The following is a 15,990-nucleotide window of genomic DNA, read 5'->3' on the forward strand; positions in this document are numbered from 1 at the left end:
CCTCTGTTCCAGCATATTGGTTGCTGGGGGCGGCGGCAGGGAAACAGATTATGGCCCCATTCAGATGTAATGGGGAACCATGGGTCAATGGACCCATGGTTCCACGCCCACTCCCACTGCTCTCCTATCCACTTTTGGACGTGCAGGAGAGCTGCTTCTCTACTGTCAGCAAGACTGTGCAGGCTTACTTCTTGACAGAAGGACAGTCTGCACAGTCAATCAGAAGAGAGTGAGGGAGGAACTTCCTCCCTTAACTCTGGCTCTGTAGGGCCAAAACTGTGGTGCCAGTGTTTAGATGTAACACTGGTGTCGCAGAACTGGAGTTGGAGGAGCCCAAATTCCACTCTGAACTGAAGGACCTGCAGTTCAAGACCCACGGTTTCCCTGCCCGAACTCCAAGGTTCAGAGTGGAGTTTGGGGAGGGAAACTGAGTCCTGTCTCCCCTTCAACTCTGGTTTCCTGAAATCAGACACGAGCCTTGGGAAACTGAAGGTGAAGGGACCTCTGGTTTCCAAGTACATCTGAATTTGGTGAATGTGATGACATCACACTAGGTAACCTTAATGCCTTAACTTCACATTAGTGAAGAGAGAACATAATTAAGCCTTTGCTGAATAAACAATCTCAGCAGGTGGAACTCTTGCTCTGGGAGAAGTTATTAAAAGCATTTGGTTCACAGGGATAGTGCAGTGAATCACAGAGCTGTCAGTATCCTTATCAAAATGATGTCCTTTGGTAGTTTTGATATGGTGGCCCACAGGGCTTTCTACAATGAGCATAATCAGTAGCTCTCTAAAAGTTTGCAGTTCAGAGTGAAAAGTTGCAGCCATTCCCATGTAAAGGAATCTCAAATTCTCTTTCTCTTTTTCTGTACTCAGCTATTAGTCTTTCTTCTCTCTTGCTAAATCTGGCTTTTTGTTCTAGGTGCCTATGCCTCCCACTCCCCCCCCCCCACCTTTTCCCCAGTTGGGTGGGCTAAGGTAGGAAGGCTGTTGAGGGTCATTTGACCATGTCTTTTGTTTGATTAAAAAAAAATAAACACAAATTTTCTTAATAAGAAAAAAATAAAATAAAAGAACTCTATTAGAGTTTATCATTTATTCCTTTTAAAATTCCAGGCACATATATGTTGTTGTTGTTGTTGTTGTTTTACATTGTTAGATTACTTGAGGAAACAACTTATTATATTTGCTCTAACCATCTAATTTTACACTTGATATTAGGGTAGTAGGAAAGGGTTAAGTACACAAGCTAATGAAACTTTTTGCAGTGTACTTAGCTTAATGTAATTGGGGAAAAAATCAATGCACTTCAGTCTGTCAGTTAGCAATCTTGCATTTAATTGAATAACATGCCAAGTATTTTAATCTGTTTACCAATGTAAATGAAATAGAGCGGTCTAATAATTATAATAAACAGGAATGCTTTTCCTGACTTACAATAGAATTCAGATATGACCTTCATATATCCTGCCATTAAAACACACACACACACACACACCCTCCCTCCCTCTTCACAGATTTTGGTGAGGTCCTTATTCAATTATATATTTTCTGATTTATGCATTTCCCTAAAAACTTCCAGAAGCTAGTATTCAATATTTCTATTGACTTATTTTGTCTTATGATCATTTTTTTTAAAAAAAATTGTTTATTGCTTGGAATCAAAGGTGGCATTGTAGAAGTGCAAACAACTGCTATTCATACAGGGGTCCTTGAGTTTTGTTGATTCTCCATACTTGCTGCAGTGTGTACCTCAAAATGATGCTCCTGAGGGTTAGGGAAGCCTCCAGAAGAGCATAAACTCTGCCACAGGGGACTGCAGTGGGAAGGGAGAGTCACAAGTAGAAGTTGCTTTTACTTGCTCAGGGCACTTTTGAATTCAAACCTATGCATATAAGCTGTGGAAGTAATTTACATGACAATTTCAGAAGCAGTGGAAGTAATTTAAATAACAATCTCATAGAGAAAATGTTTTGTAAATGGATGCGTTCAGAATCCGCCTGCCCATTGAACCACTACAGGAAGATTTAAGTAGAATCCCTCTGGTATTTTTCATCATTGGGGATTATCCAACCACAAGTCAATCCCTTTATCTGCACATTCTATTTACTGCTTAGCTTTTAAGATGCCTGTGCACAAGTCTCTCTCCTAGCCCTCAAAGCAAGATAACCCCAAATCAAAATAAACTGGACTCCAAGTCCATTACAAGTCTTCCAGGAGACTTGCAATGCTACTTGGCAGCCAAACTGGAACACAGTTACTTACCATGTTTGTTTCTATACTGAGATCAAACATTTGATGCTTTAAAATTAATTATTAATGCCTCTCTGAGGGAGGGCAGGATGCCTCCTTGTCTCGAGGAGGCAATTGTTAGACCATTCTTAAAGAAACCTTCACTGGATCCCTCAGAATTAGGCAGTTATGGGCCTGTTTCTAACCTCCCATGGTTGGGTAAGGTGATTGAGAGGGTGGTGGCTTCTCAACTCCAGGCAATCTTGGAAGAAGCAGATTATCTGGACTCATTTCAAATCGGCTTTTGGGTGGACTATAGGGTGGAGACTGCCTTGGTCAGCCTGAAAGATGTTCTCCAATTAGGAATCGACAGGGTGTGTGTGACTGTTGGTCTTATTGGCTCTCTTGGTGGCTTTTAATACCATCGACCATGGTATCCTTCTGGATCACCTGAGGGGGTTTGGAGTGGGTGGCACTGTTTTACAGTGGTTTCACCCCTTCTCAGGGAGATTCTAGATGATGTCGCTTGGAGATGGTTGCTCTTCAATGTGAGAGTTAGTCTGTGGAGTCCTGGAGACTCCAGTTACAACTCCATTTTATCCCCAATGCTTTATAATATATACATGAAACCACTGGGAGATATGATCAGGAGATTTGGTGCAGGGTGTAAGCTGATGACACCCAAATCTATTTCTCCTTATCAACTTCTTCAAGAAATGGCTTAAACTCTTTAAATCAGTGGTTCCCAAACTGGGAGCCTCCAGATGTTGCTGAACTACAACTCCCATCAGCCCCTGCTACAATTTATTGTGCCTGAGGATGATGGGAGCTGTAGTTCAGCAACATCTGGAGGCTCCCAGTTTGGGAACCACTGCTCTAAATGCTTGTCTGGAATAGGTAATGGGCTGGATGTAGGAGAACAAACTGAAGTTGAATTCAAACAAGATGGAGGTACTCATTGTGGGAGGTCAGAACTTAGGAAGTGATTTGGATCTGCCTGCTCTGGATGGGCCCTGAAAGAGCAGGTACAGTGTCTGGGAGTATTTCTGGACCCAAACCTCTCCCTGATTAGAGATGTGCACAAACTGGTTTGGAGGCCCTTTTACGGGCCTCTGAACCAGTTCAAATGTCCAGCGGTTCGGCTGGTTTGAAGGGGGGAAGGTGCTCTTACCCCTCCCACCGTGTTTCCCTCGCCAGTGCTGTCTTTTAAAATGGTCCGGCAGGGTGGCAGCATATCTCCTTGCCACCCTGGTGCCTCCTCAGACCGGGAGTGCCCAATGCACGTGTGCATGTCGCACACACGCACTATGTGCATATGTACACCAGGCACTGCTGGTCCCAGGAGGCATCAGGGTGGCAAGGAGATATGCTTCCATCCTGCCCGATCATTTTAAAAGATAGCGCTGGTGGGGGAAATGCGGCGGGAGGGGCAAGAGCACCCTCCTCCATCCTTAAAGATATCCCCCTCACACACCTTTGAACCGGCAGGTGCACACCACTATCCCTGATATCTCAGGCTGAGGCAGTGGCCGAGTGCTTTTTATCAGCATCAGCTGATATGCCAGCAACATCCATTTCTTGAGCTAAATGACCTTAAAACAGATGCAAATTCTGATAACATCCAGGCTTGACTACTGCAGTGTGCTCTACATTTGGCTGCCTTTGTATGTACTCGGAAACTGCAATCGGTGCAAAATGTAGTAGCTAGGCTGGTCTCTGGAGCTATCCAAAGTAGTAGCTGGTCTCTGGGGCAACCCTATTTTTAAAAATACTTTAAAAATAAAATATTCCTGTTTTAAAAGAACTACACTGGCTGGCAATTAATTTCCAGACAAAATACAAAATGCTGGTTATTACCTAAAGTAAAGTGTGCCATCAAGTCGATGTCGACTCCTGGTGCCCACAGAGCCCTGTGGTTTTCTTTTGGTAGAATACAGGAGGGGTTTACCATTGCCTCCTCCTGTGCAATATAAAAACATAAAAAATAAATAAATCCTATTTTTAAAATGCGACATTTAAGCATAAAATGGGAGGTGAGGAATTACAGATTATGGTTGACATCCTGACTAATGACACACTAGTGTAACGGGAGAAACAGCAGTGTAGCACTAGTGCTTGTGAAGTTTTTCAGACTAATGCTGCACCACTGCTAGTGTGTGGATGGGAATTTCAATGATCTTCCTTTCCTATAGAAGCACTCTGTGTCACTTGCTAAAATTTCCCTGAAGGCTGCAAGACCCTTAGGGACATATTTCCAGGTGACACAGAGCACATCCTAGGGGAGGAGAGGTTATCAAAATTTGCCCACACTAGCTGAGGAGCTGAGTTAATTGAATTTTTCAGAAGCACTGTTGCTTCTTCTGTTGTACCAGTGTGTCATTAGTCAGGCTGTCAGCCTATTTTAATGCTGTAAGCTTCCTAGAGATTTTGGTAGTGGGCAGTATACAAATACGCTAAATTAACAATAATAATAAATATGCAATATTTTCTTTATTATGAATAATTATATATTAGTAAAATTCTAACCCTGTCACTACTACTGAAAAATACAGCCGTTTTGATAAAATGAGAGGAGCATTTGATTGCTGGGTGTGTGAAACAGTTGCTGAATAAAGCAGCATGATGTTGGTCAACCCTATTATATTCTAAAAGAGCATTTAATTTTAAAGTGTCCTGATATGCCCTTGCATAGATGATGCTTTTCTGCATTTGCCTCTCTCCCATCCATCTTGCACTGCAGTTTGGCATGTGCTCATGCATCCTCGCATTTCTCTCCTCACCAAGGCTGCTCCAGACCTTTAAAAAACAACACACAGTTGGCAATTTTCATTCTGCACCGTGTTTTCAATTTCTTCTAGTCTAGCAGCACCAGCTTTGATTAGTGAACAAGTTTATTTCATGTTACAGGTAATTTATAAAGCCATCAAGCAATATTGACCTCAATTGGCTTTCCCTATTAGTTTCTAAAGTGTGTTTTGTTTAGTTCGGAGTTTATGGCAAACAGAATTCGGATGTTTTAGGGTGTTGTCTGCATGGACACGTTTCCTACTTCAGAATTTTAGTATAAGATATTGCACAAAATGTCCATATAATTCAGCAACCTATTTCCAACAGCAGTATGCCAGATAGTTCTAGAAAGATCCTTTCCATGTTCTTTGTTCCCAAGATCTGGTATTCAGAGGTATACTACCTCTGAACATGGAAGTTCCACTTAGTTATCTGGGTTAATAGCTCTTGAAAGATATGGATTGTGGAGAAACCACCTGAGAACATCCTTAGATGTTTCTCACTAAAACTCTTTTTGAATTGGGCCTGATATATGTTAGCAATTTGGGATCTGTGGGGATCAAAGATCAAAATGCATCTGTAGTTCACAATCATATGTGGGCAGAATAAGATTGCTAACATGCCTGTAGCAGCACAGGTGGTGCAAACCCACCCATGGCACACTGTGCATCATGTCAGCCATTGTGTCTTAAAGTTAGCATGGTTATCTCTGGTAAAATATTCATCTGCAATCTGATAAACATATCACTTTCATGTTACCCTACTGGGGGAGAATTAAGGTTCTGGTCGCTCATAGCAACACTAGGACTGGGCCCCAGGACAGGTTCAGAGGGATGAGTTATGCTCTTGAGCAGATTGCCTGCTCAAGGACATAACTCATAACTCTGTACCTGCCCTGGGGCCCAGCCCTAATGCTGACAGAACACCAGTCATTTGTATGACAGCTCTTGAGGACGGTGCTGGTTAAGTAATCAACAAAGGGCGATGATCCAGCTAAATGATATTTGGGCCTGATATATGTTAGCAATTTTATTTTGCCTGCATTTGATGGTGAAATACAGGTGCATTTTGATCTTTGATCCCAGTGGAGAAGCTGGTGTGGCACAGCTGTTTTGAGCTTGTATACAGAAAACCTGGGTTCATATCCCTGCTCAGCTATGAAGCTCACTCAGTAGCCTCGGGCAAATCACTAATTTAAATTCTTCATTTATGTATATTCTGCCTGATATACTATAATTAAAGTGGCATACACAAAAATACAATTAATCACAAAGAGGTAAACAAGGACAAAGCTGACCACACTCAGCAGCATGAAACAGAGCATAAAACAACAATGTAAAGAGAATAAATCATACGAAAAGTGTCAAATTAGACATTTGATTTGGGTTAGTGTGCTTGTTTGTTAATCCATTAATAGTAGTCTGATTCTCGCTCCCCACCCGACCCGCCACATAGATCAGGATCATGGTAAGCGGGGTGGCGGTTGGAGGGGAGTATTAATTTAATAATAATAATAATGATAATAAATATTTATACCCCACTGCTCCAGTGCATTACTGCTTGGGGTGGCTTAAAAGATTAACCAGATACAGTATACAGTCATTGCTTTGGTGCTACTTGAGTAAAAGCCCCGTCTCTTCTACCTGCCTATTGAACATCTAATAATGACAAGTTCAAGGCGAAGGGTCTCTGAAGACAATGATGGGCAAAGGTGATGCTTAGGATAACTTTTAAAGTCCTTGCTGTTCAGGATAACACCAGCACGTCACATTGGGAATGGAAAGTAATAGGTAACCAGTGCAGTTGGCACAAGAATGGTGCAACGTGCTCCCAGCAGCATGTCCCTGGCAATATTCTGGTGGCAGCATTTTGCACCACTTGTAGTTTCCAAACCATATTTAAAGATAAACTCACATAGAAAGCATTCTAGACATTTATGCAGGCATTCTAAAGAGATGTTTGTGAGCATTGAGCAAATAAACTGGTAAGCTTGGATTTGCCAAGAACAAGTCATGTCAGACTAATCTCATCTCCTTAACAGAGTTACTCGTTTAGTAGATTATGGAAATGCAGTGGACAAAGTATAACTCGATTTCAGCAAAGCATGTGACAAAGTCTCCCACAAGATTCTTCTTGACAAGTTGGTAAAATGTGAGCTAGACGATGCTACTATTAGGAGGATTCACAGCTGGCTGAACAAGTGTATCCAGTGAGTATTCATTAATACTCTAAGTCATTCTGGAGGAAGATCTCAAGTGGAGTGCCACAGGGCTCTATCCTGGACTATGTGCCATTCAACAGTTTCATGAATGATTTGGAGAAGGAAGCAGAGGGAATGCTTATCAATGTGCAAATGAAACAAAGGGTGTGTAGGAGGCAGCAGTTAACAAGTTAGAATCAAGATTCAGATGTGGACAGGCTCAAATATTGGCCCCAAACCAACATGATGAAGTTTGACAGATACAAATGTAAAGTCTACATTTGGGTAAGATGAATCAAATGCACAAGTACCAGACAGGGCTTGGCATCTGGTTTGGCAGCAGTACATATGAAGGGGAACAAGGTGTCTCAGTGGACAAATTGAACATGAGCCAGCACTGTGATGCAGCTGATAAAAAAGCTAGTGCAACCCTAGACTACATTAAAAGAGGCATAGTGCCCAAGTTATGAGAAGTAACTGTACTACTCTATTTTGCACTGGTCAGTCTTCACTTGGAATACTATGTCCGACTCTGGGCCATGCATGTGGAGGAGGACGTTGGTAATCTGCAATGTGTTCAGAGGAAGGCAACACCGATAGTGAGGGGTCTGGAAACCAAGTCTATGAGGAATAGTTGAAGTGGGGTTTGTTTATCCTGGAGAAGAGGACATGGAGGAGATACAAGGGTCATCTTCAAATATCTAAATATCAGAATAGTCATCTTCAAATATCTGAAGACTGTCACATAAAAGAGAGAGCATCTTGTTCTCTGTCGCTTCAGATGGCAGGACTGGAACCAAAGGGTTGAAATTATAAGGAAGCAGATTCAGGAGCAGGAATTTCTCAATTTTAACAGCTGTTTGACAGTGGAACAGTCTGTCTCATGCAGCTCTCTTTCATTAGAGGTTTTCAAATAGAGGCTGGACAGCCATCTGTTGGGGATGCCGTAGCAGTTCCTGCACCAAAATTCTAGGACACAGAATCTAGCAGACACAGAGATGGGAGCCATGCTGGATGGACCTCTTCACATGCACCTCTTCACTACACCCAGTCTGTGCATTCTGAGGTTGCATTTGCCCGGGGACTGGGCAAATGTCTGCATACATATATTCCAAGGTTTCCAATATGTCATTTGTACCATGCAAAAATGTGCGTATGGAAGCAACACACATTGGATTGTAGACACATTGGCCTGTTGCAGAGGGGACCTTAGAATACATGAAGTTTGAACACAGGGAGAGCTGGGATAGCAAATATGATCCTGACCATCCCATGCGTGTGCATTTTACCCATTTAGCACATCTGTCCTGGAACATTGTGCATCTTATTTTTTTTTTAAATCAGTTATATTAGTTTGAAAGCACAAATCCAGAACTACAGTATACCTTTTTTAAAAAAAGGATTTATTTATCCTGATTCTTCATGGTTCCCCATGGTGTCCCATCTAAGGAAGTGATTAGATCCACATCTGCTTAGCAGTGCTGCAGTCTCAGATACTCCCAGTCTATTCCCTGGGCCCATCCATGAATGAATTGTACACAGCTTATGAATTGCACACAACTGACAAAGAATATTGGCATGTTGTGCAGCCATCTTCTGCCATAGGAGAGTTGTGTCCCTGTGCAGTGAGCTTGCTCCGAGCTCAGTTGATATCTTGTCAAGTAGCAAAGTGTGCACAGAATAATTTTTGCTGATTCTGAGGGTTGCTCAGCCCTCAGGGACATATTTCTGGATGGAAAAGAGCACTAATGAAGCAGGGGGTGGGATCAGCAAAAATCACTCCGCTCTCGCTCTGCTGCTCAACAAGATTTTGGCTGCAGCCTTGCTGCAGGAATACATCCTTGCTGTGCAGGGATACAGCTCCCTTATGGTAGAGGATGGCTGCACAACATGTGGGTCACTGATTTTGTCTATAAACACTCTCAAATCTCTTTTCTACTTTCTCCTAAATAAGATTCCTCTACTGTCATATGGAATACATGTTAAGTAATAACGAAAAATAAGGGATTTGTAGGACAAAAAAGTCCCATGTCAAGTTGGCATCTTCTCATTTTCTAAGGATGCTTGTTTTCAGATCTCAGCACAATGTATTAAAGGTACACACTGTCTCCCTCTATAGAACAACCACAGGATCTAACAAAAGCAACCAACAAACTTGGCCTCAGTAGTGAGATGGTAGAATATAGAGGATTTAGTGCCTGGGTGGCCCCTATTTTACTTTACTGCACCACTGATTAATCTTAGCACATTTTCAGAGTTTGTCAAGCGGAAATGAAATATTCCCTGGATCTGAAGTCTATTATTTGAGATTCTGTGGAAGTTGTGATGCCTGAGACAACTACAATGTACTGTGTGACATGGCAGGAGATGGAGATTTTCTTCAACAATTTTCTGATGGAGTTAGAACCCAGAGTGTTCAACAAGCACCATCACCCAGTTTCTTCTTACGAGTAATAAGTTCACTGAGGTAGTAAATGTGTGTCTGGCTTTCAGTCTGTCGACTGAACGGTCGTCTATATAATGGAATTCTCTGCATACAGAAAGCTAGAGATCCTGGAAAAGCCTTCTGCCTGAAATGGGAGTATTCTATGTGGAGGGAATATTTTTATATATTTTCATACAGACATGATTCAACCTAGACCAGGGGTAGGCAACACTGGCTCTCTGGTTGCTGCTGAACTACAACTCCCAGCATTCCCAGCTGAAATTTACTGTAGCTGAGGATTATGGGAATTGTAGTTCAGCAACAGCTGGAGAGCCAGGGCTGCCTACCCCTGGCCTAGACACAAGTTTACCACTCACTGGAAACTCTACCTGGCTCACCTATATAGAAAACATAAATACATAATTTTATTTGTGTGTGAAACATTTTACTCATAGAAGGAATCACTGCCTTAGTAAAAATTTAATGCAACCAACGTAGTAGGTGATATACAGAACACAGCTGGCACAGCTCCTGTCATATATAATGGCAATTTCATATATCAAGGTGGTATGGTTGCCGTACATCATTTTGGCACGATCCTCCGAAAAATGAGATCATGTGGGAATTCCCACAGTGGCACTGCATCTAGTGCTGACAAGGGGACTTCCCACTTGATTCCATTTTCCAGATAGGTGTGGGTCTCAGCTGTGCCATGCCAGCAACACAGGAGTCACCCTGGTCAAACAGGGCTGGATGAACAAGCAGAAAAAGAGACTGAAAATGGACAAGTGTGAGGGCTCTGTTCACACAGCACAGAATGAATGAATCCATGGCTGGTTCTGCAGGAGGCCCTGGTTTTGAGGGGATACATGGAGAAGGAGCTAAGCTTTTTGGATAAGGGGGAAGGGTTGAATTAACCAGTATCATCAATACTCTACTACTGGGACCCCAATCAGACTATGGCCTTGCAGTCATTATCTAATACAGTGTTTCTCAATGTTTTTGGAATCATGAACCGGTACCTTCTTTGTGTGCAGTTTCCCAGACAAGCAGTTAGTAAAGGGGTCGCTCCCTCACCCCACCCCCAGGCACCCCCAAAACAATTTCGAGCCGGGGAAGTGCTGCTGCTGGGAGTTCTCCAGAACTCATTTCTCGGCAGGCAGACCTCGCTGCTGGGATAACACTCATTTAGCTTCCTCAAAATGAACATTATCCAGGCAGCAAGGGCTGCCTGCCTAGAAATGAGCTCTGGAAATGAGCTCTAACCCCAACCAGCTCGAAATTGTTTGGTGGTGGGGATTAATTCCTCATGGACCAGCATGGACTGGCACTCAACTCCTCACGGACCAGCACCGGTCCAAGGACCGGTGGTTGAGAAACACTAAGAGATTCCCAGTGTTAAACATATGCTCACCTTATCTCCTGTATTTTGAGATTCCATGCTGATCAGAAAATTATCACTTATTTAATAGGCAAAATAGTAGTAATGTATGGAGAAGGCAAAATAATAACGCCTTTATCCAGGAGCAGGATACTGTCCATATAGCCCATATTTCAGGCACTGGGAAGCAAGGGAACTGGATTTATGTTGTCTGTTTACAAATGGCCCACTTCTGAGCCTTTAGAAGTAAATAATGGTGGTGTTTAGTAGTACAGTTTTGCCTGGGCATTTATATCCCACTTTCCCTCAAATTTGCATTCAAAAGAGCATGCAACAAAGCAATAAAATGCAACAAAGCAATAAAATGCAACAAGCATCCCACCCTGACTCTCTAAGCCCACTTCCTAGCATGGCAAGATACCAAAAAAGGCCAGGGCTACTGTACCTTTAATAGTTGTGTACAAGAGGACATGTTTGACAGATACATTTTGTTGTGCAGTAAGAAAAGCTGCACTTGCTGAAATTCCCTCAGTTTTTCATGCTACAGGAGCCCTGCATGGGGTCACTTGACTGCTCTCTGCCGGTACCTCTTCATCAGTTGGAGAAGAATGCAATTAGAAAAGGAGAAGCAGCTGCCACTTGAGATTAAAGCAGCTGGGCAGGATCTTGCCTACAGAGGTCAAAATGTTTACGCAGAGATAAGAAATTGATGGCATTGTAATTCAAGGTGAAGATTATGCACTGGGTGGCATGCATCCCATCGTATGGTTTAGTCAACAAACCTTAGTCCTATTCACACATCCTGTGCAATGCATGTACAATCTGTGTACAGTATGCAGACAGAACTCTGTACACATGTAGGGATGAAGAGGTCATGTTGAACCTACAGCAGTACACTTCCCATCTGTACCATGCCTTGAGGGGGCCTGTATTCAGGGTCACTTTTAAAATAAACACATGTAGAGCCTGTTCTCACACAGAGGCAAAACTGGGCTAACAAAGCCAAGCCCGGTCATGCCCACACGTAATAACCCCCGGGATCGTGCCTAATCCTAACGGTGCCTCGGTAGCAAACCTGCCAAGACAGCCATCTTCTTAAACAGGGTTAAGAGAGTGAGTGCTCTCTTAACTCCGTTTTGCTGATCGTCTGCCAGGCCCGGTTGGGAAACTGCAGGGCTCCTGGCTGGCATCGGGAAGCTCCCGATTATGGGAGTTCTGGGGGCCTCCCAGCCTCCAAACATCCCGGCTACCATCTAGCAAACATCTGGGTGAGAGAGACCAGGATCGTCTGCGGGTGAGGTAAGTGTTTTTAGGGCTTCCTCCTCTGCAGTGTGGAGCTCTTTCTCTGTGATCATGAGAAAGGGCTCATATAGTCATTCGCACACACACAAAAAACACAAGTGTGTACAGACACCTGAGCACATGTATATCATAATGTCTGAATTAATGTAAGGAAAGAACTCTTGTCTATCCACCAGCTTCACCCCATTTATTCCTGGGGTGAAACGTCACTGAAAATTCACGGAGCTCTTCACACAATCGGTGAGAAGAGCTCCAGGGCGGTCTGAGGGGAAGGCGGGTTTAATTTACTTTCCCCGCAGACGATCTCCTACTCTTCCCTGGGCGGGCGGATCGCCTGCCCAAATGACCGGCGGTTCAATGGGAGTATAAGGGTGCAGGGAAGCGCCGCTGTGCAGTGGCCTGCCCTCTGGAGCTCCAATAATGCCCCACATGAGTGTGCAATGCAGTATGGGAGACCCCCCTCCCCTCCCATGCTAGCCGTGGCTGCAAGGAGCCGCAGCTGACACACAAACAGAAAAACGAGGGTAAGGGAGTGCTCACTCCCTTAACCTCATTTTAATGGGAGGCTACTCACTGGGATCGGGCCCAATCCCAGTGGTTCACACATGCATGCAAAACCTGGCTGGGCTTCCTTAGCCCGGTTCTGCATATCCCTGTGAACAGCCTCCATGCGTTTCAAAAGTCTGCTTGCAATGAGTGAGTGAGTGAATGAATAAATAAAAACTTCACAAACACCTCCTCCTTTTTCATTGCATCCATTACACAGCAGTCTATAACATCCACACATAGGTTACATTAACAACTATATAGAGGGCATTCCACTCATTGTTTGTAAAATGCTTTGTAGTGATGGGCATGTTTTAGCATCTCAGCTTGTAGATGGAGCAGCTGAGAAGATATTTGTTCAAAGTGAATCAGGATTAGGATGGAATGCTAGACTCTTCGATCCCTAAACCACAAATTTCAAAGGCTAGTATTGCAATCAGCATCTTGAATAGAGGTTGCAACTGGCTGGCCATAATGTGAAAACTCCAGGTGAATCACATATCAAAATGTAGCAAAACACTTTGATTTCTATATTGCCCTAACATATGAAAGAAATCCATCTGCTTAAAGAACATGCAAATTACAAAAACAATGGTTTTTTCCTCTTTATTCTATATATAAAAATATATACGCATTGTATTTTTGTCATATAAACAGCAGCAGCACTATTTGGAAGTGCAACTTTCATGTAGCTCTGGCCACAAAGTTATTCTGGTAGTTAGGAAGCATTTCATGAATGTGGGTTTTCCTTGTGTGACTCCAGCTGCAATAAGAAGCTAAAGGACCTGCATTAAAAGGTGAATTACTGCTTACATGCCCCCTTCTCAACCAAGCATCTTTAATATAAAGTATATTTCTAATGTTGTACATAAACACATCAAACGTAAAAACAACAACAAAACCTGGCTTGCAAACTGCACAGCGTTAGCAAGGCAGAACAGAGCAGCACGCTTGCCGAAGCGCTGTCTCAGAGTTCAGCCGGTGTGTTGCTGAGTAGCCAAACATGCACAGAGGGAAGTGATTTTCACTCCCCCCACCTGTATTTTAAAAGTCTTTTCGGAGGGAGAAGAGAGCAGTGAAAATTGCTGCCCTCTCTGGCTGCTCAGCAACAGGCTGGCTGAGCTCAGAGGCTGCATTACGCTATTCCAGGGATTTTCAACATTGGGTCCCCAGATATTATTGGACTTCAGCTGCCATAATCCCCAGCCCCAGTGGCCTTTAGTTGGGGCTTATGGGAGCCAAAGTCCAATAACATCTGGGGACCCAACTTTGAGAATCCCTGCTCTATTCTGTTTCTGCAGGCACGTTGCTCTCTTCTTCCCTAGCAATGCCGAGGAGAATGTGAGCCAGTGTCTCTGTGAACTTAACCTATTCAGTGCAATTTCTAAATATTCCCAAATTCAAGTCAGAGTCTTTGTATTACATTTTAATTCCATACAGATGGATGTGCACACATACACTTTATTTCCTGTTCTTCCCAGGCAGGATATCTGTAATCCAGTAGAGAAACAAGGAAGAGACTGCCTTGGCATGATCTGCAAAGAAGAAGAATTCTTCATTAAATGTCAATAAACTAGTTTTCAGTAAACAAATCCTTTGCAGTTGAACCCAACCATCTGTTTCCATTTTGCTATTTAATAGGATGATGGGGAGAAACACCTACACCCTGGAGCTACGGACAACAGAAAAATGTCAAGACTTCAAACTCTCAAAACAAACAACTACAGCTATGAAGTGAGTTACTTCTGCCAGGGATGACTCTAGATTTGCATTGTGAAGCACATTTAAGTTATATAGGGATAAAAGTGGTTAAGCAAGCTGTAAACCAGGACTTCCCCCATTCAGATCTCACTTCTGCGAGGAGCTCAGTAGGCAAGCCACGTAGTGGCCTTAAGCAAGCCACTTCCTCTCAATCTCAGTTCCCAAGATACAATGTGGGGATACTTACCTATCATGGTTATAAGGATCACTTCAAAGTAATACTGTGAAAAACGCTTTCACATACAAATGCTAAGTACTATTATTAAGAAAAGGGGTTGCTTGCAGTAAGAATCTAGTTCAAATATTGGTTATATCTTATCTTGATTATGCTAATATTTGTCTTGTCCTCCCAACTTTTGTGTCCCACCCCCCCTTTTATTTCAGGCCTCAGCTCTGATGCTCTTGGTTTCTTATCTCATTGGGTATGAATAATCTCTTTATTCTTTTCTTAAGTGGCTACCTTTTCCTGTCTGTATTTGATATAAACAACTTTTTTTTTACTCTTAAGGTTCTTCATTAGCTCTGTTCACACATGAAAAAAGGGGACACTCTACTCATGTACAACGTCCCAACCACATGATCCTCACTGCACATTAAGGTAATCGAGAGAGATCCGTCTCCCTATGTCGCCAGCTCATCTGGCAGTGACTCGCTCCTGGGCTGTGGAATGTACTCCCTATAGACATTCATTTACCAGCCTTCAAAAGAGCCCTTGACACATGTTTTAGCCAGGCTTTTAGTAATCTTTGAAAGTTTTAAATGATTTTAACAGCTTGTTTTATTTTGGTTTTGTGTGCTTCTTTTTGTGAGCTGCCTAGAGCCTTTGGAGTCAGTCGGAATATTAAATAAATAAATAAATAAACCCAGAGTGTGCCTGGATGTCCAACGCTCAGCGCGAATTCACTGGGAAGCTGCATCTCCCCAGTTGTCTGAAGAGGGACGTGTCATAACTGTGAAAAGTATGGGTAGGGTGAGGCTTCCTGGGGAATCAGCACCTAGGGCAGGACTTCCAGGTGTGCTCTGGAATGCTGACCATGGATGCAGGGTCCCCACCTCCCTTTTAAAAATGTAAATAGCGCTCTAATCTCTCCTCTTAGGTGCCTTCTTTCTTTATGCTCTGCTCAATCTAATTTTCTGTTACATCTCTATGCTTCCTCAACTTCAGTCATTTGCTCTGGGCCCTCTTAACCTGTCAAAATCTCTTCCTCCAATTCCATCTTTCCTGCTATCTTCCTTCTTTCATGAATTCTGTACCACATTCCTTCAAACAAACACACTAAAGTTGCTACAGCCTTTGGTTCGGAATCAATACTTCTGCATTTCCTTTTGATTCCTTCCCTCCTCTGCCTTTCCC

The 15,990-nt window shown here is 43.0% G+C and overlaps 1 protein-coding gene across 8 annotated transcripts in view; it reads right to left on the reverse strand.

Annotated features, from left to right (window-relative positions):
- Positions 1–15,990, reverse strand: part of ERICH1 (glutamate rich 1) — a 204,651-nt gene that overhangs the window by 78,457 nt on the left and 110,204 nt on the right. For 6 of the 8 annotated variants that reach the window (XR_008313879.1, XR_008313882.1, XR_008313881.1 and 3 more), the window contains exon 6: positions 14,334–14,410. Coding sequence is in view for 2 of the 8 variants with exons in the window: in XM_053286156.1 (XP_053142131.1) it covers positions 14,337–14,410 (74 nt within the window). In the remaining 6 variants the exon portion in view is untranslated. Of the gene's footprint in view, positions 1–4,524; positions 5,031–11,472; positions 11,698–13,467; positions 14,411–15,990 lie in introns of those variants that run through there. The other 2 variants (XR_008313884.1, XM_053286155.1) reach the window with 2 other exon arrangements.

The sequence above is a fragment of the Hemicordylus capensis genome, chromosome 1 (assembly GCF_027244095.1).
Source record: "Hemicordylus capensis ecotype Gifberg chromosome 1, rHemCap1.1.pri, whole genome shotgun sequence".
NCBI lineage: Eukaryota > Metazoa > Chordata > Lepidosauria > Squamata > Cordylidae > Hemicordylus > Hemicordylus capensis.